Below are 24,911 nucleotides of genomic sequence, written 5' to 3' on the forward strand. Positions count from 1 at the left end.
TTAGTTCGCCACGAAGGAGTGGCAGGACCGTTGCACAGCGCATGTTCCCTAGTGCTTTGCATAATCTAATCATAACTGACTTTGCAGATGACTTTCACTGCTTCCCTTGGGAGTCTACTCCACTAGTAAAACATTTCCAAATGGGCTTATGGGAAAGCTATCAGGAGGTGGAACAGTTATTCCAGACCCTTGAACAGATCATTGTCTCTGTGGACAATCTCTGTGGATTCAGAACTGATTAGGTGCCTTAACATTTATTTCAGCACCTCCTGTAACCAGAAGAGCAACAACATATATGAAAAACCACACGTTTCAGATTTTCTACTGTGTTCTCCCCCTCTGGCTACTAAACAATGTTTTGTAAGATTAAATCATACCCCTAAATGATAAGGTATTCTAACACAGAGGAAGCCAAACAGCACTTCAATCAACAAGGGTGTTTACTTTCTTCAGAGCTCATCACTTCTTAACAATAATCTAGAGGTGCAATTGCACGATGATGAAGTCATATAGAAATCTGCAGAGTCTGGGGCATTTGTTGGTAAAGTATGTTGCCTGGAGCCCCATCTTCACACCTTAATCAGAGCTTTTGAAGCTGCAAGGACAAAACCCAACAGTGGTTTCAGGATCAGGACCTAGACTCTATCAGTTTCTCCTTGCATTCTGCCTACAGCTCTGCCTGGAAATGACACGCAGCTCTGCTGACTAACAGCACCCTGCACTTGGCACTTCCCACCAGGGTACTTCTACAAACAGTGCAAAGTGTTAGTATGCATTAGTTTGCATACTGCAAGAGCCCAAATTTGCGAGGCTTTCCTTGAAACACCACCAGCATATGGAAATCTCCATGCAGGATCTGCAATCAAGAAGGTGCCAAGTTCTCAGCCAGACGCCACTACAACCTTGAAAAATTGTTACACCACTTTCTCCACTGCTTCTCATGTCAATAAAATTCTTGCCTTCAAAGAGCTAATCGTTCCTCACTCTGAGCTTTGAGCCTCTAATACACAAAACATCATGTTTTTTGCACAAACACAGCAAGCTACTCTGGGAGGATTTACAGCTTTAAATTCCCATGCCACATCAGCAGGAACCTCACCAGCTGCAACCCAACCCCAAGAAGGGTGACAGTAATCTGGGGCTGCTCCCACAAGCTCAAGGGCTTTGAGGACTCACTCTCTGCAAGGACAAGAAGGCCTCACACTGTTGATAAGACCAAGGGCCACGATAAGTTCCTCTCCACAGTGCGTACAGCTTACCTCAGCCTAAAACACTTTCCACTGTAGCCTATAAATCAACAAACTCCCTGCATACAGCCTGCAAGAGACAAGCCTGCCTCACCCGCCGCCATGACCGCCTCCACAGGCCGCGCGCGCGCGCTCGCCCCCGCCGCCTTCCTTTCCGGCAGTGTGGCGGTTCCCCCTTTTACGACAGTGTGGCAGCCCCGCCCCCCCCCCGCTGGTTGCCGCGCTCGGCGGCGGCCCGGCCGCGATGGCGTCTCCCTTCAGTGGGGTGCTGCAGCTGACGGACCTGGATGATTATATCGGGCCCTCACAGGTGGGTGCGGGCCGGGGGTGGCGAGGAGCGGTCGAGGAGGGGGGGACAGGCCACGGTTCTGCGAGGGGGGCGGCCCCAGCCTCCTCCCGCTCCGGGAGCCGCGGGGTGGGCCCCGCCAGCGCCGCCTGGGGAGGGTTATCGGGCCCTCACAGGTGGGTGCGGGCCGGGGGTGGCGAGGAGCGGTCGGGGAGGGGGGACAGGTCACGGTTCTGCGGAGGGGGGGGCGGCCCCATCCTCCTTCCGCCCCGGGGTGGGCCCCGCCAGCGCCGCCTGGGGAGGGGGAGGAGGTGGCGCTGAGGGGAGGTGGGTGACAGCCCCAGGCCGGGACGGCGGCTCTCGGCCCGGGCAGGGCCTGGCAGGGTGATGGAGGCGGCAAAGGGGCCGAGGCCGGCCCTTTCAGGCGTCCTCCCTATCTCCTCCAGCCAGTGCGCAGGGAAGGGAGGGCAGCAACGCTGATCGGTGTAACCTTCTGTAAGAGGCTGAAGAGAGAAATCTTGGCCCAGCAGCCAGTCGGTCATTCCCACCCCGATCTGGAAGCAGCTCTATTAAATCTTAATCTACACTCTATTAAATCTTAATCTACACCACCACCCCCAAAAGAAAGTTTAAACCTAAACAAGTTTCCTTCCAGGCTACTGATCCGCACAGAGGCTCGTGCCAGCGCAGAGGAGCAGGTGACAGAGAGGTGGGGGTGAGCAGCAAGGATGGGTCAAGAAGTTCCCTTTGGAGTCTTGAAGCATTAGCAAAAGTATAAAATAGTAATCCTGGACCTGTTTGCTGACAAGTACAGCAGAAAAACTGTCCCGAAATGACATCAGTGGAGTGGGGCATAGCAAAGCCCATTAGCTCTCCTTGCAGCACTTGTGTTTCCTAGAGAGGTTTTCACGTAAATAATGTGACCTGCTTTTCCGTTCCGAGTAGAAATCGTGGTTTTACTCAGCAGAACTGAAGAATCATAATGACTTGTTCTCAGTAGTCTCTAAATTTTGCAAAATGTAGTAAAGCTGGATTAATTTAAGGAGGGGGACAAACTGAAAATGTTGGCAGAGGATGGTAAAGGGCAAAGAGAATCTTAGCTGCCGAAGTAGGACAAAGGAGTCATAAGGTGCCTAAACAACAAAAATCGCACAAAATGTAAAAGCACCCTTGAGACTTCATCACAGAACAATACAGAGAACTGGAGGCAGTCCATTTGAGATCGTCAGAGTCCTTTCAACATTAAATGAAACTTCATTGGCACTAGCCACATGTTGACTCTAGTGACCACGCCTCCATCAGTTAAAATTTGCAATGAAGAACGCAGGATCGGCTGTAAGATTTTAGAGAGGAGGACTGTGCAGGCAAACCTCTGCTCCTTGCAAGGCTCTGTAAAACATAGCTTCTGTTCTGCAGAAAGAATAGCAAAATTGTCTTCTGGTTTTGGTATGATGCTGGAAAAGTGTTCCTTCTGTAAAAAAGGGGTAAGAAGCTTTTGCTTTTGTATTTTCCCTTGATGGTTATAGGCGCCGCAAATTAATGGAGCGTATTTTAAGGGAGAGTAAACGACATTCGCTCTAGAACTAGCGTTTGGGTTTGATCATTCTAATTTCTTTTATATCTACCTCATCCATACTTTGTTGCTCATCTCCTCACTTTTGGGCTTTACTTCTCTATCAGGAATGTATTAAACCTGTAAAAGTGGAAAAAAAGCCTGGAAAAGCAGCAGCGAAGATCAGAATTGAAGCAGATGGAAGCTACTTTCAGATCAATCAGGTATGTTGATTTTTCATCGTTATTCTGTAAAATATCCAGAAAACATGAGTGTATTGTTAAGTATTTGAATAGTCTACAGCTATTTAATGCCTCAGAGAGGACCAAGATATTAGAAAAACGTCGCTAGTCTTGTCAGCATTCTCGTATCTTTTTTCCAAAGTCCAACTCTTTAATTGCCTGGCTTTATAAGCAGTAATTCTGATTTTATGTCAGTCTGTTATGCTCTGAAACACTGACATTAACTAGTGATGATTTTCAATATAAGAGCATATAAACTGGGAAGTCTATTTTGCTATTAATACTTAAGTATTAGGAAGTCCTAGATTATTTGCAACAATGTCTTTTCTTAATTGCATTGTATCATACAGCAGAGTGATCACTCACTAAGAGATTCAATTACATACTCTTAAATTTTGCTCTGATTTTTTTTAATAATATTTCAAAGGGTTTGTTAAATAGCCTGCAGAATTCATAAGCCTCCTGCTTCTGAAATTGATGTCAAGTTTTGCAGAATGATTTTCCTGTTTATGCAGAAAAGGTTAACATTTCTTGGCTAACCAAGCTGGCAATTCATCTAGAACAGGTACTTTTAACTTCAGGCAGATGATGATCTTTTGATTTAAAAAAGGGGGGATACAGTACTTCCAAAGGAGAATGGTTTAGTATTTTAAAATTTTAATTGCCCCGCCAGCGCCGCCTGGGGAGGGTGAGGAGGTGGCGCTGAGGGGAGATGGGTGACAGCCCCAGGCCGGGACGGCCCGGGTAGGGCCTGGCAGGGTGATGGAGGCGGCAAAGGGGCCGAGGCCGGCCCTTTCAGGCGTCCTCTCTGTCTCCTCCAGCTAGTGCACAGGGAACGGAGGGCAGCAACGCTGATCGGTGTAACCTTCTGTAAGCGGCTGGAGAGAGAGATCACAGAATCTTCTAGGTTGGAAGGGACCTTAAAGATCATCTCTGTCTCCTCCAGCTAGTGCACAGGGAACGGAGGGCAGCAACGCTGATCGGTGTAACCTTGGAGGAGGTGGCGCTGAGGGGAGGTGGGTGACAGCCCCAGGCCGGGACGGCGGCTCTCGGCCCGGGCAGGGCCTGGCAGGGTGATGGAGGCGGCAAAGGGGCCGAGGCCGGCCCTTTCAGGCGTCCTCTCTGTCTCCTCCAGCTAGTGCACAGGGAACGGAGGGCAGCAACGCTGATCGGTGTAACCTTCTGTAAGAGGCTGAAGAGAGAAATCTTGGCCCAGCAGCCAGTCGGTCATTCCCACCCCGATCTGGAAGCAGCTCTATTAAATCTTAATCTACACTCTATTAAATCTTAATCTACACCACCACCCCCAAAAGAAAGTTTAAACCTAAACTCTTGGCCCAGTCGGTCATTCCCACCCCGATCTGGAAGCAGCTCTATTAAATCTTAATCTACACTCTATTAAATCTTAATCTACACCACCACCCCCAAAAGAAAGTTTAAACCTAAACAAGTTTCCTTCCAGGCTACTGATCCGCACAGAGGCTCGTGCCAGCGCAGAGGAGCAGGTGACAGAGAGGTGGGGGTGAGCAGCAAGGATGGGTCAAGAAGTTCCCTTTGGAGTCTTGAAGCATTAGCAAAAGTATAAAATAGTAATCCTGGACCTGTTTGCTGACAAGTACAGCAGAAAAACTGTCCCGAAATGACATCAGTGGAGTGGGGCATAGCAAAGCCCATTAGCTCTCCTTGCAGCACTTGTGTTTCCTAGAGAGGTTTTCACGTAAATAATGTGACCTGCTTTTCCGTTCCGAGTAGAAATCGTGGTTTTACTCAGCAGAACTGAAGAATCATAATGACTTGTTCTCAGTAGTCTCTAAATTTTGCAAAATGTAGTAAAGCTGGATTAATTTAAGGAGGGGGACAAACTGAAAATGTTGGCAGAGGATGGTAAAGGGCAAAGAGAATCTTAGCTGCCGAAGTAGGACAAAGGAGTCATAAGGTGCCTAAACAACAAAAATCGCACAAAATGTAAAAGCACCCTTGAGACTTCATCACAGAACAATACAGAGAACTGGAGGCAGTCCATTTGAGATCGTCAGAGTCCTTTCAACATTAAATGAAACTTCATTGGCACTAGCCACATGTTGACTCTAGTGACCACGCCTCCATCAGTTAAAATTTGCAATGAAGAACGCAGGATCGGCTGTAAGATTTTAGAGAGGAGGACTGTGCAGGCAAACCTCTGCTCCTTGCAAGGCTCTGTAAAACATAGCTTCTGTTCTGCAGAAAGAATAGCAAAATTGTCTTCTGGTTTTGGTATGATGCTGGAAAAGTGTTCCTTCTGTAAAAAAGGGGTAAGAAGCTTTTGCTTTTGTATTTTCCCTTGATGGTTATAGGCGCCGCAAATTAATGGAGCGTATTTTAAGGGAGAGTAAACGACATTCGCTCTAGAACTAGCGTTTGGGTTTGATCATTCTAATTTCTTTTATATCTACCTCATCCATACTTTGTTGCTCATCTCCTCACTTTTGGGCTTTACTTCTCTATCAGGAATGTATTAAACCTGTAAAAGTGGAAAAAAAGCCTGGAAAAGCAGCAGCGAAGATCAGAATTGAAGCAGATGGAAGCTACTTTCAGATCAATCAGGTATGTTGATTTTTCATCGTTATTCTGTAAAATATCCAGAAAACATGAGTGTATTGTTAAGTATTTGAATAGTCTACAGCTATTTAATGCCTCAGAGAGGACCAAGATATTAGAAAAACGTCGCTAGTCTTGTCAGCATTCTCGTATCTTTTTTCCAAAGTCCAACTCTTTAATTGCCTGGCTTTATAAGCAGTAATTCTGATTTTATGTCAGTCTGTTATGCTCTGAAACACTGACATTAACTAGTGATGATTTTCAATATAAGAGCATATAAACTGGGAAGTCTATTTTGCTATTAATACTTAAGTATTAGGAAGTCCTAGATTATTTGCAACAATGTCTTTTCTTAATTGCATTGTATCATACAGCAGAGTGATCACTCACTAAGAGATTCAATTACATACTCTTAAATTTTGCTCTGATTTTTTTTAATAATATTTCAAAGGGTTTGTTAAATAGCCTGCAGAATTCATAAGCCTCCTGCTTCTGAAATTGATGTCAAGTTTTGCAGAATGATTTTCCTGTTTATGCAGAAAAGGTTAACATTTCTTGGCTAACCAAGCTGGCAATTCATCTAGAACAGGTACTTTTAACTTCAGGCAGATGATGATCTTTTGATTTAAAAAAGGGGGGATACAGTACTTCCAAAGGAGAATGGTTTAGTATTTTAAAATTTTAATTTAATAGCGCCTAATTGCTTGGTCTGTTTCTGACTTTATTGAGAAGTGACATTTAAGAGGAGAGTCTCATGGGAAAACTGACTTATTCAGGTCAAATATTATGAAAAATATTTCCTTCCAGTGGTGAGCCACACACTGGCTTTGATACGCTGCCAGACGGTTTTCCCATCGGCGTCCACGCGAGTTTTGCACACAGAAAGGTTGCAGAACACTCAGTATCAATAAAAACATTAGCTTGTAGTCTGGGTACACAATCTGGAAGGAGTGAAATTCAAGTTCCTGTGAAGAAACAGCTCCAGAACAATTCAATAACGTGAGCAGCATCTGCCAGAGGTGACAAAGCTCCATGCTCTCCCCGGGGTAACATTCAACGCACGCTGGAGATCGGTGCTTAAAAGCTCAGGATCTCTGTACTCTACAATTTTGTGCTTAAAACAGCAGCTGCCATCTGCAGCATGTCAGCCACACTGTCCCAGTCTTCAGCCACCCACAAGTTGAAAAACTGAGCAAGACAGACCCTGTTTGCTTCTGGCGTAGTATAATTTCAGTGTTTTGGAGCAATGTTAGCCCACGCATTTGTGTGATAACACAAATAATTGTGGCCTAAGCCACTGTATTTGATGAAAGTTGTCTTCTTGGTCTTGCTCAATTTTTCCTGGAGTTCCTTGGCATATCTGCATCTGTGTGCCAAATAATCCTATTAAAAACAGTAAAGTTCAAAGATACTTGTCTTCTTCATCATCATACTAAAAATAAAAAGTACTTGTTTTTTTAATGATAAACGGAGAGCATAAAAAAGGCAACATCTTTGTTACTAAATATAGTGAAGGTGGAAAAACTGCTACCTAGTTCTACACTGTGATCGGAACTGAGTCTGATCTGTTTCTTTACAGGATGGAGGAGCACAAAAACTGGAAAAGGCTAAAATTACTCTGAACGACTGTTTAGCTTGTAGCGGCTGTATCACATCAGCAGAGAGCGTTTTAATCACTCAACAAAGCCATGAAGAGCTCTGCAAAATGCTAACTTTTAACAAGGTAGGTGACGAGTCACGGCCAGGTAGGCTGCAAGTCTTAATAGATTGGTGTGATGCATCTGCAGAAATGGAGACAATGCATGTAAAAATTCCTTGTGGATATCTGGAGGATTTGAGGACATTCTCAGTGGACTGTTGTGCTTTTCCTGATTTTTAGAAAGTAATCGTAGGTTTGGAAAGGACCTTTAATGTAGTCTTTCTCAGTGGACTGTTGTGCCTTTCCTGATTTTTAGAAGTAATCGTGGGTTTGGAAAGGACCTTTAATGTAGTCATTTACTGACTTCAGAGTTAAGCTGGGAGATACTTTCTGATGTTCTAATGTGCTGAAAGTTCCGCGTGTGCCATATTAATATTGTCTGAACAACATTGTTGCTTGGTTTGTTTTTTCAGACCGCTGCTCCCAACGAACAGAAATTGGTGGTGGTTTCTGTTTCACCACAGTCCAGAGCTTCACTAGCTGTGAGATGTAAAATGGGTGTTCTGGAAACAGCAAAGAAGTTGACCTCATTCTTAAAGAGTTTAGGCAAGTGGTGTTGCGTTCTGTTAATCACAGAGGGGGCTGCTGAGGTAGACGTTAAGTGTAACAGCTATGAGCGTACAAGGTTGATGTGATTTAACCTCCCCATGGACACATAATGTTTCATAATTGGCATTAGCTAAAATGCAAACTGTCTGCAACTTCAGTTGCATAATAAACTTGGAGTGATGGAAGGAACTTTAAGTTTTACGTTTGCAGTCCTCCTGTCACTTGTGCTCTTCTTACTGTGCTGACGCGCTAGGGAGAAAGTTGCTGTATCAACTGTATCTATATCAACTGCAGAGGTTGATACAGAATCACAGAATGATATGGGGTTGGAAGGGACCTCTGGAGATCATCTAATCCAACCCCCTGCCAAAGCAGGTTCACCCAGAGCAGGTTGCACAGGAATGTGTCCAGGTGGGTTTCAAACGTCGCAAGTGATGGAGACTCCACCACTTCCCTGGGCAGCCTGTTCCAGTGCTCTGCCACCCTCAAAGTAAAGAAGTTCCTCCTCGTGTTTAGGTGGAACTTCTTGTGTTCAAGTTTGTGCCCACTTCCTCTTGTCCTGTCACTGGGCACCACTGAAAACAGACTGGTTCTTGATACCCACCCTTTCAGTATTTATAGGTGTCTTCTCCAGACTAAAAAGACCCAAGTCCCTCAGCCTCTCTTTGTAAGAGAGATGCTCCAAGAGAGATACCTGTAAATAAGACATAACTAAGCTTGAATCCAGTTTGACTAGAGGCTTTTTCTTGTAGTTTGCTGTATCATTCATGTGAATTGTAACACAGCTGCTGTACTGCCTAGGTGTGCACTATGTTTTCGATACAACTTTCTCAAGAAACTTCAGCCTATTGGAGAGCCAACGAGAGTTTGTAAAACGCTTTCGAAAGCAATCTGAAGACAAAAAGGCTTTGCCGATGCTGGCTTCTGCCTGCCCAGGTATGGCATTAAATTAGTTATGGAAATAAGGAAATAGCATACGAATAGTACACTAGAACAAAAAGAAAGAAAAAAAAAAGCTAGTCAGAAAAGTTTAAATGGATCAATTTACTTAGAGGATTACTCTCTTGGCAATACAAAGAGATGTTGGTGTTAATAGCAGTAGTGATCAATACAGTTGCCTAATGATCTCTAAAATTAATCGTGTTGCACGTCCTTTGCTTTATGTGATGAAGTGAGTCTGAAAATGGTTATTAATGGGTACTGAGCCTGGGACTGGGAGGAGGGTGGGCAGAGCGAAGGGCTGCTTGTTATTTTTTAATTTAATTTGCCAATTACACTCTTAACCAGGTTGGATTTGCTATGCAGAGAAAACCCATGGCAGTTTCATCATTCCTTATATCAGTACCACCAAGTCTCCACAGCAGGTCATGGGCTCCTTGGTCAAGGGCCACTTTGCAGAGCAGCAGGTGAGGATCTGAAGGTGCTTAGTGGCAGACTGCTAAAACTGAACGCTCTAAGCTGATATTTTTTTATTTTGCTACCTGTTACACATTAGAGTTTGAAGGTAAAAATTACCTTGTAGAAGCCAGCAACTTTATCATTTCTATTTTAACTAATGAGAAGTCAGCAACTAGGGCAGTAACACTAAGTGCACGCTGCATGGACTACTTAAAACCTCTGCCTGTTACTTGGGAAGGCTAGAAAAACTTATTTTTCAGTGTCTTTGTGCTCCTGTCTTGTGCATGTATGGTATTTTTGTGTTGTTGAAAGTTGATGAACAACTTAAAATAAATTATCCTAAGACAAAAACTTCAGTCAGTGCATACGTGCAGATCATGTCTTGTCTAAAAATTACTTGCTTGTTTCCAACTTAATGTTCTGTTTCACTTTGACTTAGTTCTGTTCTCGGTCTTTAACCTTTGGAATCTTTCCAAATGTAAATTTGAAAGACTGGAGTTATACTAATAGCCTAGATTTGTCCAGTCAGAAACTTAAGCACCACTTCTGATGGTGTGATTTATTGTCCATTAATGAGCAGTGGTTTAACACTTGCATTAAGTAAATGCTGACATCTGCATACTTGCTGCAAAAATTGGCAGCTACTGAGAATATTTGGCACAAGACACTGAAACAATGGCCTTGAGTCAATGACTTGTTTCCTCGGCCTGTGCTTATTTCTTGGATGGTCATGAGGTTTTTGTCTGACTCCAGCTCAGGGGCTGGGAATTAGTAGCTTGGAGGAAGCATATTCTCTCTCTGCATAATTAGGAATTCACTTCACTGCCTGACTTTGTGTCGATCATCTCTGCACTAGCAAAAGGAGCTGGGGGGAAACTTGTAAAAGACCTGCTGACACTTGCTACAAACTAAAATTGGGTTTTATAAGAGAAATAATTTAATGTGTATATAAATGTCTGTATATATAAATACAAATAAATGTTCAGTAATAGTGGGGAATATTTCCAGAGGCGTGGTAGCATTAAGTTTCATCATTTTCATTTGTACATAGAAAATGTCTCCTTCCAGACAGGTTTGATATTGGCCAATCCAACTGCAGAGCTTTGTCTTTCTTCCAGCGCCTAACGCCTGACCAGATATACCACGTAACAGTGATGCCCTGTTATGACAAAAAGCTAGAGGCTTCAAGGCCAGACTTTTTCAACCAAGAGTACCAAACTCGTGATGTGGACTGTGTCATCACCACAGGTGAGCAGAGCCAGAGGGAGTCCAGCTAATTTCTGGAAGCCTCAGAGCAAGGTGTTTGCTAGTTTAAATAACCTTTTGTATCTGATTGAGGACGTAGGTATCTACAAAATAAGAACTTTTTATATCTTTGGGTACTTTTTTCAGGAGAAGTGCTAAAGCTGTTGGAAGAAGAAGGAGTATCTCTATCAGATGTAGATCCTGCTCCTTTGGATACCATGTAAGAACAAAATCTCATTTGTATCTTCAGTCATGGTTTTCCTCGCCCAGTATTTATAGAGTTCAACAGAATTTGCCTTTCCACTACTGTTTTACACAAGACTGTGTGTGTTTGCATTTGATTTCTTGTGTCACTTAAATCAGTACAATTGTGCATTAAAATACTTAATCTACAGAATATGGGTTTTGGAGAATCTACAACTAGATTTTAGTAGTCCAAGGATTAGCAACTCTCACTGTAAATCAGAAGGATTGCTACAATTAGCTCAGTAAGAGTATAATGGCAAAATAATTGTTCAGAGAAGTACAAATTGCATGTGAGTTGTTTACTTCAATTACTGTTACAGTGTAGTTGGTGGAATCCCACAAAAATCTACCTGCAAACTTTGAAAAGTGAAAGAATCTAAATCAGCAAGAAAAGAGTTTGCTAAAACAAAGTCTGTTATTGCACTGTGCTCAATTTGTCTCTGTTCCTAGTTATCAGACCTACTGTAAGGATTCAAGAATTAAAGCATAAATAAGGAATATTTAGGTCACTCACCTAATCTGCAATCTAAATCATCGATAAAAAAGTTTGCTACAACAAAGCCTGTTACTGCACTGTGCTCAGTTTGTCTCTGTTCCTAGTTATCAGAGCTACTGTAAGGATTCAAGAATTAAAGCATAAATAAGGAATATTAAGGTCACTCAGCTAATCTGTAGGAGTCTTTATTTTAAAAAAAAAAAGAAAAGATCTAAAACATGTGCAAACCAGATGAGGCTTTAGTTGCTTCAACTGAAAAGTATAGGTCACTCACCTAATCTGTAGGAGTCTTTATTTTAAAAAGAAAAGATCTAAAACATGTGCAAACCAGATGAGGCTTTAGTTGCTTCAACTGAAAAGTAACATCTGGGTAAGTGACAACTGCGCAGATCCACTACTGTTTTACACAAGACTGTTTGCATTTGATTTCGTGTCACTTAAATCAGTACAATTGTGCATTAAAATACTAAATTTACAGAATATGGTTTTGGAGAATCTACAACTAGATTTTAGTAGTCCAAGGATGAGCAGCTCTCACTGTAAATCAGCAGGATTGCTACAATTAGCTCAATAAGAGTATAATGGCAAAATAATTGTTCAGAGAAGTACAAATTGCATGAGAGTCGTTTACTTCAATTACTGTTACTCACAGTGTAGTTGGTGGAATCCCACAGAAATCTACCTGCAAACTTTGAAAAGTGAAACAATCTAAATCATCGATAAAAAAGTTTGCTACAACAAAGCCTGTTACTGCACTGTGCTCAGTTTGTCTCTGTTCCTAGTTATCAGAGCTACTGTAAGGATTCAAGAATTAAAGCATAAATAAGGAATATTAAGGTCACTCAGCTAATCTGTAGGAGTCTTTATTTTAAAAAAAAAAAGAAAAGATCTAAAACATGTGCAAACCAGATGAGGCTTTAGTTGCTTCAACTGAAAAGTAACATCTGGTTAAGTGACAACTGCGCAGAGATCTAAGTGACTATGGAAACATTAAAATCACATTTTACTCATCTAAGTTGACTTGCAGTGGTGGTTCCACACTGAATGCTAAACCAAAGCATTCTTTGCTTCAGTTTAAAGAGATGTCTTTGTAGCACTTTGCACATTAATAAACGGAAAGGCTACATGTCTGGCAACCTCAAAGAATTATAAAAGATAATTAAGCATATGGTTCAAAAATGTACATCTCGCTCCGGCACCGTAAGTTTTTTTATGAGACATTTTGATACGCCAAATATACAGCATCTAGCATGAGTAGAATGTGACACTGGGCTGTTTTTAGCAACAAACTTCTCTTATTTTGAAATTTGGTTTATTTCTAAGTAGGCTTCAAGTCTTCCTAGAACAACCAGGGGCCATTGGCAGCGTTTGCTCGAGAATTGTCTGATCAGTGTGTGTGGACAGAGGTGTGAAGGGAAGTGTCTTTACATGAGGCCTGTTTCCTACCTTAGTTTCAGTTGTTACAAACAGTGGTCTCTCCTGTGCTTCTGAAAAGGAGAATGGGAGGTAGAGACTGTTCCCATCTAATCACTTTCGTTTAAAAGATACTTAATTTAAAAAAAAAAAAGATTTAAAACAACGTGCGTGCCCAGACCCTCAGTTTCCTTCTAATACATTTCAGTGGATCAGTAAGTGTAGGTTTGACCTAACACTTTTACTAGCACAGATCTATTTATACACGCTTTTTCCAGGATTAATTGTCTTTTTCTGACGTAGCATATGCACAGATTGCTTTCACATCAAAAGAGAAAAGTATTCTCAGCTGAAATAAACGTCTGCATGGTTGAGTCCCAAAAGTACAACTTCAAAAGCTGCCCATGTCCACAAGTACTTCTGTTCTACCTGCTTTTTTGTTACACCACTGACACCGAGGAGAAAAAAAAAATAGTCTGAAGTGTTTGGGCTCCCTTCGGAAATGACAGTATGGAAGTGTCAGTTATAACATAGAACTGAATATCTAATTACTTGATAAAAATCTCTGGCCGACTTCTTAGGAGTACATTCTGAGCACCAGGCCTCATGCTTGTGGTGATAAAAGTGCCTCTATAACCTTGTGCTCGCTTTAACATACTTAGTAAATTGAGTGGTTACAAACAGCACGTATTTCTCGGAACTTGGAGCGTTCACAGATGCAGCGCAATGGCTGTTGTTCTGCTTTATCCTTCAGCACGTGGAAAAGCCCATTAAGAGGTTATTACATTTGGCAGCAAGAACGAGACCAAGTGCCAGAAATCCCGGGACTTTTGCCGGTTTAACCGTTTGCTCCAGGCCAGCACTGGAGCTTACTGGCAGCCTCATTTGAAGAGAGTAGCGGTACGTGAGGCCAGACACACTCAAGCATTTTGTTAATGAAGCTCAGTTCCTGTAAACAAGATCAAATTAAAAATAGTTTCTGAGGGCGATTGCTGGCTAAAGTGTTGCCTTCTGCAGTTCTTCCAAAGCCTAAGATTTTATCTGGAAGAGGCAACATCTTCGATTTGACTTGAAACTCTTTGGCTGGGATTCAAGTGTTTTCCTTTCTGCAGCTGTTAGGAGGAGAATGCAAGTGTCACTGCCTGATGAGTGCTTCCAAGCAGATCCCTCGTCTTGTTATTCCCTCCTAACAAAAGCTATTGTTGTGGCTTCCATCTGGTGAGCTATTCTCAAGAAACATCTTGACCTCTGAATAGTTGGTTGTGTTTTGGCATGTCAGTGAGATGCAATTATCTGTGCAGAACTGGAATTACAGAACTCATGTTAACGTAGTTGTTCGACACCAAAAACGCGTTGAACTCGAAGCAGGATCCTGTTAAGGGCAGCTGTGTCTGGAGCAAATGTCCTGGCATGGTTAGGTTTGTTCACCTTTGCTACTTGACTTTAAGCACGTGAAATCACAGTAACACAGATTTCACCTCTCTGGGATTGTGATCACCCCACTGATACCTCCCAGAAGTGCCCTCTCACATCCCAGCAACCACAGTTAAAGTAGCTGTTCTCAAAAGATGTGTCATAACACAGAACTGGAGCTTTCAAGGATGAATTCTGCTTTCGTTGATGTTGCAGCAAAGCTTTAGCACTGATGAGATATCTCTTGACCAAGACAGGATTTCTGCTAGGCTGTGTTCTCCAGGAGAAGCAGAGGTTGCACAGACTCATACCACCAAGGCTTTATTATTTCCCTCCTCCTGCTTTTAAGTGTAAACCCAGGATGTTTGCAGAGATATTAAACAGAAAGCTAACAAAATACACATCAGGTAATTGCTGTTGTAACACAAACATTCCCAAACATCTTTACATCTTTTTGATACGTGAAGATTAAGTCGGCAGTACCTGGGTCAGGTTTTGCTCTGGAATTTGATGGTTTTTCCACTGAGCATGACCCAAAGGATGCTGGGCAGCACAGGGTTAAACCTCCTGGGCTCTGAAGCTGTAAGTAGTTGGTTCCCAGGAGAAAAGGAAAAGCTGGGAGCTCAAAGGGAACAGGTCTTGTGGCTTCTTCTGTTGGTTTTGAGTCCCCTGGACCTCTGTGTTTTGTGCTGGCTGTTTTATCAAAGATTCCCACTAGAAGTGCTTATTTCTTCTTCTCCCCCAGGTTCAGTTGTGCTGCAGAAGAGGAGCTCACGGGCCACTCTGGAGGTGGCTCTGGGGGCTATTTGGAGCACATCTACAAGTACGCAGCCAAGGAGCTCTTTGGAATTCAAGTGGATACAATTCAGTACAAACCTTTAAAGTAAGAAGTTTAAAGTCCTACAGAAAGCACTGTTTTTATTGCAATTCTGCCCGTGCTGTTGTCTTGCTGATGGGCTGAAACACTAAACATTTGACTTGAAGGCATGGGAATTGGCTTCTCACTCCCACAGTCGCTGAGCAATAAATCAGCCAGCGCTCCAGGCAGCTTCCCCTCTGAGACTTGGAGCCCCTTCACCACCCACACACTTCGTGCTGGCCTGATGGATTTTCCCAGTATCAAGTTGCAGACAATTTTTAGAGTAATTTAGAAGACAGAGCTCGCCTGGATCTGGGCTTCCTCACCTGCAATCAGGCCAGTAAAGTAGATTTGTTATGAATCTGGCTATCAGAGAATGGAAAACGTTGTGTCAGGGCTTTGGGGGTCTGTTTTAAAGACAAGGAGTCATTTGAGTTTGGGCATGGAGGCTCATTCAGCTGTGATTCCTTCTAGCTTCCCAGTTATGATATTAGAGAACCATTTGTAATGAATTATATCCCTGATAGCAATACTTATGTTTAGGATTCTCTGGTGTGGGAAGCAGAAGAAACAATCCCCTCTGAGTCTCAAAATGAAATACTTGATAAAAATCAAATTACTCATTCTTTTATCAGGAACAGGGATTTCCACTAACTTTAGGAGTCTGGAAGCCTTCAGTAGGAGTTTGCTCCCTGGTTTTATGACCCACTACAATTTAAAATTTTCCTCAGTGGCCTCACTAATGTATAAGTTGGCTAAAGCCAACTCAGAAGGCCTCTCACAATGAAACTTTTGTTCAGGCTCCATTTACTTGGCTTTTGGGGATTTATTCAACACAGGTGTTCTTCAGCAAACTCAGCTGAGGTGTCAGGTCCTCAAACAAGACTGGAAAAGGGTCAGTTCTTTCATGTGTTTTGTTTGGGTGGCAAAGAACTAGGGCAGCTTTCTTGAATAAGATTTCACAGAGAGCTTTGTTTTAGCACAGGGCTCATAGGGCTCCTTGAAGTTTAAAATAGAAGCTAATTTGGATCAGACATCTTGGCTGCTTTTGTTCCTCAGAAACAAGGACTTCCAGGAGGTGACACTGGAGAGGGATGGAGTAGTCCTGCTCCAGTTTGCTTTGGCCTATGGATTTCGAAACATACAGAACTTGGTGCAAAAGCTGAAACGAGGGAAATCGCCCTATCACTATGTTGAAGTCATGGCTTGCCCCTCAGGTAAGGCTGCCCGGGGGTGGTACTGATAGAGTCCATGGATGGAAAAAGCTGGATGAAACTACACCTAAATTATAAGAACAGTAGGCAGTTTCTCACATCCTGAATGTTGTGGCAAAGCCTTCGGACTCTTGAGATGCGATAGTCGCAGTGTCAGAATTTCAAAGTTGTTTGTATGTATGTTTCCTACCTAGAAGCTACTAATTCTTCAGGTTTTAAGTAATTACAGTTAAATTCCATTGCACAAATTTGCAGAATTAGTGCTTTTAAAGAGGTCCTCCTGGTTTTCTGCAATCTTTGGTACATGAGGATATTCTTCCTCCAAAACTAACTGTTATGCTTTTAGAGAATGCTTGCTGTGGCTGGTGGAGAAAGTCTGTTTCTACCTGTTTTATTCCCTTTTCCTCTTTGTGTAATCCCTCCTTTTTCTGCTTCCTGCTTCTCTCCAGCTCTGCCATCAGAGGCACAGGCAGCTTGAACCCAGCCTGAGGGGATGCTGAGCTGCTGCCCTGAGCAACTGTTCTATCCCCCAGGGGTCCACGTGACACCCAGCCCCGAGGGGCTGCTCAGCAACAGGACACCCCCTTGGGGCAACCACACACTCAACTCGTAGTCCACCTCCACCCCAACAGCAAACCCAGAACATACCCCAGAGAGGTTTATCTTACCTTTAGCTGAGACTCTAGGGCTGCTCTCACCAGGGTTGTGTCCTGGCCCTTTGCTGGAGGCAGGATCTTAGAGCCAGAGCTCCCTGCTTTTTTCTTGTCTCTATTTCCAGGCAGTTCCCAGCCTGCCCTGGCTCACCTGCCTGCAGCCTGGATTAGCCCTGACTAATTAACCAGGCTAGTGGTTAATTAACTAGGCTCCAGGGTTGCAGCCCATCCTGCTGGGGTAGATAACTGGGAAGTAAACCACAATTACATTAGTGTTATCGTTTCTGTAACTGTTTGCAGGTGCAGAGTAAATGAACTGTAGTTGAGGGTTGGGGTTTTTTTTCTGATCAAGCTAAAGTTTCTGATAAAACTTCTAAACTCAGTGATGTTCTCTCGCTTTGTTGCACACAGGCTGCTTAAACGGAGGTGGTCAGATCAAACCAGATGGTGAATCCAGCAAGGACCAGCTCCAGCAGGTGGAGAGGTTGTACGAGTCCCTTAAGAGTGAGATCCCCGAGAAGAACCGGACTGTGAGCGCGCTGTACGAGCAGTGGCTGGGGGGCGCGGGGTCAGAGGGGGCTGCCAGAGCTTTGCACACACAGTACCACGCCGTGGAGAAGGCAAACACTGGATTTAACATCAAATGGTGAAGGACTGACGCTGTGAAGCCCAGAGACAGACACTCAGTGCCTTTGAAACTCAATTATATTATTTAAGATTCTCAAAAGACCGCTACAGTTCTGTGCCATCACTGGGAGTTGGTAATTTCTGACTCTTCATTAGGGATCAGAAGGTAATGTGCATATGGACAGGCAATAGTAATTCCTACAGCTTTATCATTATCAAAGTGATGTAAATAAAAAACAAACACTACTTAAAACACGTCAAAAAAAGCAATAATGCATCCCAGCCCCTGCACAGCCTTTAAGGACTAAATGGGAACTCCCTTTACCACCCTGTTCCTGCCAGAACTGGTGGATTTAAGGTACTGAAGGATGTGGGTTGCTGTAGCCTCAGCGAGATGAGCTTTATGCTACATGACAGTATTACTGGTCCAGGCCTTGCTGTATGTCACAGGGCTGTGTTTTATGGCTGTCTCTGTCGGGACATCCTCATTTAGTTATAAATGGTCTAATTAGACCTTGGGATCTGTTTTTCCATCTCGCTGCCCCTGACTGGCTGCCCTTGAGGCCCAGCTGCAGCCTCCCTGCCCTGTCAGAGGGGGTGGGTACCAGCAGCCTGGGATCACGTGAGAAGCATCATCTCCAGGGCTGTTTTATTGCCTGCTGAAATGTGAATTGAATGAATGCTTCGAAAGAACAAGCTAGAGTGATTTATTTTTTTTTCCCCTTTAATTACAACGATTGTCTCTAACTGTGGGCAATTACATCTCTCTTTCTCTCCCTAAATACGCAGTGGAGAGAGTCACAGAATTGTCACATCCACCTAATCCTCAACAGCCACTTACTGATGGGTAATATCCTTAAATTCAGAGAAAGCAATTTTTTTACAGCGTTTCAAGTAAGAATTTATTGCCAGCTTCCTTTCCACGGAAGGGCAAAGTCCTTGGTGTCTCTGAAAGGTGTTCCTTTACACGAGATAATCGAAGGGGGCTGTGAGATGTCATCGTTACCAGCAGCAGTTTAGCAGAACAATCCAGAGGTTAGTAACAACACATCTGGTTTAACGCAGCGTGCCTTGCTGGGAGACAGATGGATGTGAAACAGATTGGGTCTGTTGTTACTGGAGGTGACGTGTGCTTGTCTTGCTGTCTGGATTTCCACATACGGGTATTTTCAGAACTATTCAGAGAAACAACTGAATGAATAACTTTCTTTTGGTCTATTTGATGTCAATATCGTTTTTTCTGGAGTTACAACGGGCACAGGGAGGGGGAGGCAGCAGTGGGAGGATTTGCAGCTGTACCTGAACCCGGGCAGATGTGGAACCTTTCCTTGTGACTGCTGTAGCTGTGAGTGAACACAAACCGAAGAATCCCGTTATTATTCAATATTTCTCCTTTTTCCAGTTCCCGCTGTGGGAGGAGGAAGGACTGTGCAGAAAGTAGCGTTAAGTGGAGGAGAACTGAAAACAAAACTGGCACATGGCTTTGTCCTTCAGAGCAAACACAGATGGAGGTGGTTACAGCATCCAGCCCAGACTGAAACCTTGCCCAGACCCTCATCAAAGACACCTCCCACCCAGTTACTGCCCCCCCCTGAGCCCAGGGCTGTCACAAGCAAAGCTCTCAGACCTTGAGCTGCCTCTTGTGACGGCTGCTCTGGCAGTACTTGCCCCTGTCCTTCTCAAAGCCTCCTCCACTCTTCCTTAAAAGTAAACCAACAGCATAAAAGACTTTTTTTTTTTAAATGGTTTTAATTAAAAGCTTTACATTTTTCAGGTGTTGCTGACCAATTAGTGAATTCACAGTGTTCATAAGGCAAGAATCTCCCACAGCTTCCCCCTCCCCACCCTCTTGGTTTTACAAGGAGGTGGGTAGTTGCAGCCACTGCCCTTTCCCCTGCACAGACGTGTGTCACACAGGGTTGTGCGTTTTCATCTACAGCAAGAGACACTGCAGCTGACACCACATCAGGCCAAGTGAAGTGCTGAGACCATGAAGATCAGTGCAAGAGAAACCCATTCTGTTTCCATTGACAACATGCACATCAGGCCAGAAGCGCACAAATAAATAAAGCTAAATTAAATGTAGATTTAATTAACCCACTTTGGGGGGGTGGGTTACCAACATGTACCCTGCTAAAGCCACCAAAGGGCTCTCCACTAGGAACACCCCGAGACCTCAGCTCCTACAGCCACTCCTGGGTGTCTGTTCTTGCTGTGATATCAAAACCAGCTTGAAGTCCTCCCAGCCTTTCAGCTGCTGTCAGTGTGAGCAGACTCACTGCTGGTTCAGGAACCCTCCCCAAACACACATGGGTGCATCTCTGCTCCCAGTGTAAATAAAATTCCAGAGGAACACCCAGGTAACGTGGACAAACTGTACCATTACATTTAAACTGAGTAACTTCAAGGCAATAGTACCGAGAGAACTCGTGCAGCAGGATTCATTCTTATCCCCCCCCCCTGTGGGGGAGAGTAAATTCTAACAAATTCTAAACACTATAACTAAGAAAAGGGAAAAAAAGGAAAATCGTAATCTATTCCCAGCAAGGGAAGAAACAGGCAAAATCCAGGCGTCAGTGGCAATGGGTGCAGTTCACAGTCCACACGTGAAAGATCCTGAAGTCAACTCTATTCCAGTGTCAGGAGCTACAAAATTCATAATCGACGCTTTAAAATGACACCACACGGGACAGGATTATGGGCCCAACCCCTCTGCTGCGCTGTGTTTTCACTGGAACTGCACAGAACTCAGCAACACCAAGGCAATCACACACCCTGAGGTGAAGAAGAAACCAGAGACGTGTGATTGTCCCACATGGAGCAACCGGCCCAAGCCCAGACCCTTCGGAGGGATTTTCACAGCTATTTTACAGCGCTACCATCAAGCCCTATGTTCTCTCAAAAAAAAAAGAAAAGGACTTTACTGGTTTTGCAATGCACTTCCCCACCACCTGCCAATAAATGATTTGCACATTTCTCAGACTTAAATTAAAATACAGTACTGGTTTTGCACCAACTGAAGGCTGAAGAGGCTGACAAGCCCCAGTTGCTCCCCAGCTCTTCTAAAGAAAAGGCAACAAAAAGGGAAGTTTCAGCCAAGTTTTCCAGTTTTCTATCGAGGGGAAGAAAAAAAAAAGCAGCAGCAATAGATGCCCAACAGCACATTGGTGTTTGCTGCCTGAAAACTGTCACACCTTGAAAGTATTTTACAAAGGCAGCAGGTGAGGGGACACGTTCGTCCATCGCCTGCGTGGTGTAAGCAGTTTGGATGGCTCCCATCAGTCAGCAATTGCATTACAAATCCCTACGTGATTTTTCTGTGTTGGCCTACCATTAAAAATAGGGGGAAAAGGGGAAAAAACAATACCCGAACCCCACTGTAATGAGGGTTTCTATTAGCCCAGGTCTGGAGTCAAGTAGGTACCGCCCAACGCCGGTGAAAATGCCAATTCTCTTCTCGGCTTCCTCTTGTGCATCCAAGTCCCTGCTCCTCGTCCCGATGCAGCCCCAGGTGTGGCCGGGCTGCAGGGTGCCAGCTGCTCCATGGGGTACAGCCCCCCATCCCCTGAGCATCCCCACCTTCCCCAGGCTCTGCCTTGGCTCCCTCCCGCAGGAAAAGGGTTGCAGGACGGGCGGCAGCTCCCGCACCCACCAACCCCAACGTTGGGAGTGTCCTCTCCAAAACATCCAACATGTTTTGGAGGATCCTGCAGATTTACCTGCCTGGCTGAGCTCAGCAAAGCTCCTGTTGACCAGGGGAACCGGGCACGGCGCTGGAGGGAGCGAAGCAGAGCAGCCTCAGACGAGCAGGTTAAAGGCAGAAACCAGTTCCCAACCTCTGAGTCTTTTGGGAGTAAGTCAGAGCCAGACGGACACAGCCCTGGGAGGAAGCCCCCGCCACGATGGGGACGCTGAGCTTTGGGAGCCACCACCATGGATGATCACTTCTTCTCGAGGAAGGGGCTGAAAAGTCCCCAGTCGAACGCGAGCATGGCCTGGGGATTGGGCCGCTCCTTGGGCTTCTTGAAGTTATCCTTCTCGGTGCGGAGGGTCCTCAGCACCTCCACCGGGTCTGTCTTGCCCGTGAACTTCTGCAAGGGCTCCTCCCTGCAAGGAGACCGGCTCTGCTGTGACCACAGGGGACGGGACGGGGACACCCCTCCCCACTGGGACCCCAGCGCACACCAGGATGGACAATGCGGGAGTCACATCCTCGTGCCAGGCGGCTGCTGGGGCACATGGGGCTCATCTGTGGGTGCCCTGTGGCACATGGGGCTCATCTGTGGGTGCCCCGTGCTGGGCAGTGCAGGACCTCGTGTCCAGGCTCCCCCCTGTCCCTCAGGGCTTGGATCTCCCACCAACTAGTGAAGCTATGGGAGAAAGGGTGATGCTGCAGGGAAAAGGGGAGCAGAGTTTGGGGACAGGACCGACCAACCAACCCCCCACCCCGGGTTCGGGGTTGACCCACTGCAGAGCCCTTCACACCCCCAAGGCACCGGCGCTGCTTACGTGACCCGCAGGAAGGGGTTGTAGAGGAACTCCTCCTGCAGCGTGGAGGGCACCGTGGGCAAGTCCTCATCATCCCGCTGCTGCCGAGGAAGCAGAGACATCCAAAAACCTGCCAGCACCCAACACCTCCTCTGTCCCCACCCCCCAGCAGGGACACAGCCACTTACTTTGGCCCAGGCGAGTTTCTTCTTCACTATTTCATTCTCCGGTTCCACTTTTAAGGCGAATTTGAGGTTTCGGACGGTGCATTCGTGGCCACAGAACACCTTCTGCAACACCAGCAGGAAACACCCGGCGTCACTCAGCCGGGTCCCACTCAGTTGGGTCCGACCCATCCTGGTCCTGCTGCACCCCCAGCCCTGGGGACGGGTGCTGCCTCCCGAGCGGTGCCGGTCTCGAGACCCCTCCCAATTTTGGGGTCCCTCTCCAGGGTGGGGGCTGAAATGTGGGCCACTCACCGTCTCCTTCGGCAAAGCCCCCAGGATTTGGGTGAGGTTGGTGTACATCTGCTCCGCTGTCCCCTCGTAGAACTTCCCGCAGCCTCCCACAAACAGAGTGTCACCTGTGGGGATAAAGGGGTCTGGACACGGAGGGGACCCTGGTCCCGCTCCCAGGGATGGGGTGCCGGGTGGGAGCCCCCACGAGCTGGATTCACCCCGGGAGCATCAAGCTGGGGAGGGGACAGGAGGCACCCATGTCCCCGGTGCCCACGGGCAGGATGGGGTACCTGAGAAGAGAGCTGGAGCGTCTGGAGAGCCGTCCTCCCACATGAAGTAGCACATGTGGCCCGAGGTGTGGCAGGGGGTGAAGAGGCACCTCACCCGGATGGCCCCAAACTGCAGGGAGAGAGGGTCAGGACCTCACTGGGCTCCCTGATGGGCAGCCAGACCCCCCTGTAGGACCTCCCCAAGCCCGACAGCATCACCTGCCCGGGGCTCAGGATGTGCTGGTTTGGATGAGCCCCAGGTTACACGTGTCTGCTCCAATTTAGCAGCAGGGCCAGAGGGTTGGGTTCCCCAGTGCAACCCCAAACGGGCTGGGAATGGGATGGGGTTTCTCCTCCCAGAGCTCCATCCCACCCCGAATCCACGGTGCCACCTCTACAACCCTCCCAGGGCACAGGGAGCCCGAGCACGGCCCCAAACCCATTAAGCTCCCAACATGGTGGGACCACACCATCGCCCAGCTCTGCTCCCCACTGGCCCAGCACCAGCCACAGCCCCCCCGTGGGGCAGGATCCCTGCGTGGGGACCGAGCCCCGGGGTGCTCCTGCAGCCACGCACCGTCAGCTCCTGCTCGTGGGTCACCTTGTGGGTCAGGGCCCCGATCCTCTCGTCGGCACCGTACACCCGCAGGCCGGGGCACAGCCTCGCCAGCTCCTCGTTGCCCCTCGCATGGTCCCTGGGCCAGTAGAGGAGGGAATGGGCACCCGGTCCCACACGGGGCACAGCCACCCCACCAGCTTAGACCAGCAGCACTTACCAGTGGTGGTGGGTGGTGAGGACCGCTCTGAGCACCACCTCCTCCTTCCTGATGATCTCCAGCAACTGAAACGGACCCAGAGCAGAAGGAAGGGAGCTCAGGGAGAGGTGCCAGCGCAGGAGGTGTCCCCTACGGCACCGCTCAGCAGGAGGGAGGCCCAGCGGACCAGGGCAGAGAAAACAGCCCAAAACAACCACTGAGCAAGGAGAGGATGAGGGTGGGATGAAGGCTCGGTTCCCCGTGGCTGACCCCGGCGCACGGAGCGGACCAGGAGGAAGGGATCACACTGCTCCCACGGGGACGGTGGCATTTTATGGCCAGGGTGAGCACGGGGGTGCGGCACGGGCCGTGCACGGGGTCACCGGCACAGCGGGGAGATGGTGGCCGTGCCCCCCATCCCGGCCACAATGAGGGGCTGTGTGGGGCTGCCAACCCCAAGGCTCAGCTGCCAGGAGGCTCTTAACGCCAACTTAAAATCCATCGCTACTGACAAACCCTCTGGCTGCTCCTGATTACGTTCCTCAGAGAGGAAGGAAACGTCTGTGTCAACAAAAAACGCTCAAAAACCGCGACAGCGTTCCCACCATGTGCAGCACCGGAGGGTGACACAAAGGGGTCACCGGGCAGGGGGACACGGGGGGCACGGCAGCGAGGGATGACCCCGGCGCTGCCCCCCCTGCCTGCCCCCCAGCAGCACGGCCACGGGCTGCCTCCTGGCAAACAGGACTTTTCAGCCCATTTCGGGGTTATTCTCACTTGTTCTGGGGTCTGCAGGGCTTCCAGCGTGGGCATGGGGAGGGCTGGGGGTGACAATCCCCCCGCAGCCCAGGGGCACACACCCCTCCTGCTCCGTGGGGGCTGAACGGGGGTCGACCCCCCCCGGTGGGATGCTCCTCACACCGGTGGGATGCACCCCGCTGAGACCCCATAGCCAACCCCGCGTGGGGCCACCACCAGGGGCACATCCCTCGAGTGGGACCCCCACAGCCCACCCGGGACGCGGGGGGGTGCTGTGACCGCTCCGGGGGGTGGGGAGGAGGGGGGCAAAGCGCCTCTCACCCTTTTGGGGACGGCGGCGTCCACCGCGATGGCATCCCGGGTGCTCTCCTCGATGACCAGGTACATGTAGTTGTCCTCCAGGACAGAAATCACCTTCACCTTCATGATCCCTTCACCAGGGCGCGACGCGGCGGTGGAAGTGGGA

At 46.8% G+C, this 24,911-nt stretch overlaps 2 protein-coding genes across 7 annotated transcripts; one reads left to right on the top strand and one right to left on the bottom strand.

The window, feature by feature from the left end:
* The first annotated feature begins 1,445 nt into the window (after positions 1-1,445).
* NARFL (nuclear prelamin A recognition factor-like) lies at positions 1,446-18,934 on the top strand. Of its 3 annotated transcripts, none has more exons than XM_014936300.1 (11): positions 1,446-1,557; positions 3,214-3,309; positions 7,484-7,627; positions 8,017-8,149; positions 8,954-9,088; positions 9,440-9,558; positions 10,669-10,798; positions 10,943-11,015; positions 15,109-15,246; positions 16,282-16,439; positions 17,501-18,934. In XM_014936300.1, the coding sequence occupies exons 1-11, from the start codon at positions 1,492-1,494 to the stop codon at positions 17,737-17,739; spliced, it is 1,431 nt and encodes a 476-aa protein (XP_014791786.1). In that variant the 5' UTR covers positions 1,446-1,491; the 3' UTR covers positions 17,740-18,934. The 3 variants fall into 3 exon arrangements, with proteins under 3 accessions (XP_014791786.1, XP_014791788.1, XP_014791787.1); XM_014936302.1 differs by lacking the exon at positions 1,446-1,557 and adding an exon at positions 2,889-3,017; XM_014936301.1 differs by lacking the exons at positions 1,446-1,557; positions 3,214-3,309 and adding exons at positions 5,490-5,618; positions 5,815-5,910.
* LOC106884761 (hydroxyacylglutathione hydrolase-like protein) lies at positions 18,779-24,905 on the bottom strand. Of its 4 annotated transcripts, XR_001411283.1 has the most exons (10): positions 24,767-24,905; positions 23,708-23,772; positions 23,509-23,626; positions 22,953-23,061; positions 22,684-22,787; positions 22,393-22,494; positions 22,226-22,305; positions 21,436-21,823; positions 19,016-19,059; positions 18,779-18,891 (listed from the first exon to the last, which is right to left on the bottom strand). XR_001411283.1 is itself a non-coding variant. In XM_014936314.1 (8 exons), the coding sequence occupies exons 1-8, from the start codon at positions 24,869-24,871 to the stop codon at positions 21,658-21,660; spliced, it is 825 nt and encodes a 274-aa protein (XP_014791800.1). In that variant the 5' UTR covers positions 24,872-24,905; the 3' UTR covers positions 19,106-21,657. The 4 variants fall into 4 exon arrangements, 2 of the variants coding, with proteins under 2 accessions (XP_014791800.1, XP_014791799.1); XR_001411282.1 differs by lacking the exon at positions 18,779-18,891 and having other exon boundaries at positions 18,930-19,059; XM_014936314.1 differs by lacking the exons at positions 18,779-18,891; positions 19,016-19,059 and having other exon boundaries at positions 19,106-21,823; positions 23,533-23,626.
* Between the last annotated feature and the right edge of the window lie 6 nt (positions 24,906-24,911).

The sequence above is a fragment of the Calidris pugnax genome, unplaced genomic scaffold (genome assembly GCF_001431845.1).
Source record: "Calidris pugnax isolate Ruff unplaced genomic scaffold, ASM143184v1 scaffold17, whole genome shotgun sequence".
In the NCBI taxonomy this organism is placed as follows: Eukaryota; Metazoa; Chordata; class Aves; order Charadriiformes; family Scolopacidae; genus Calidris; species Calidris pugnax.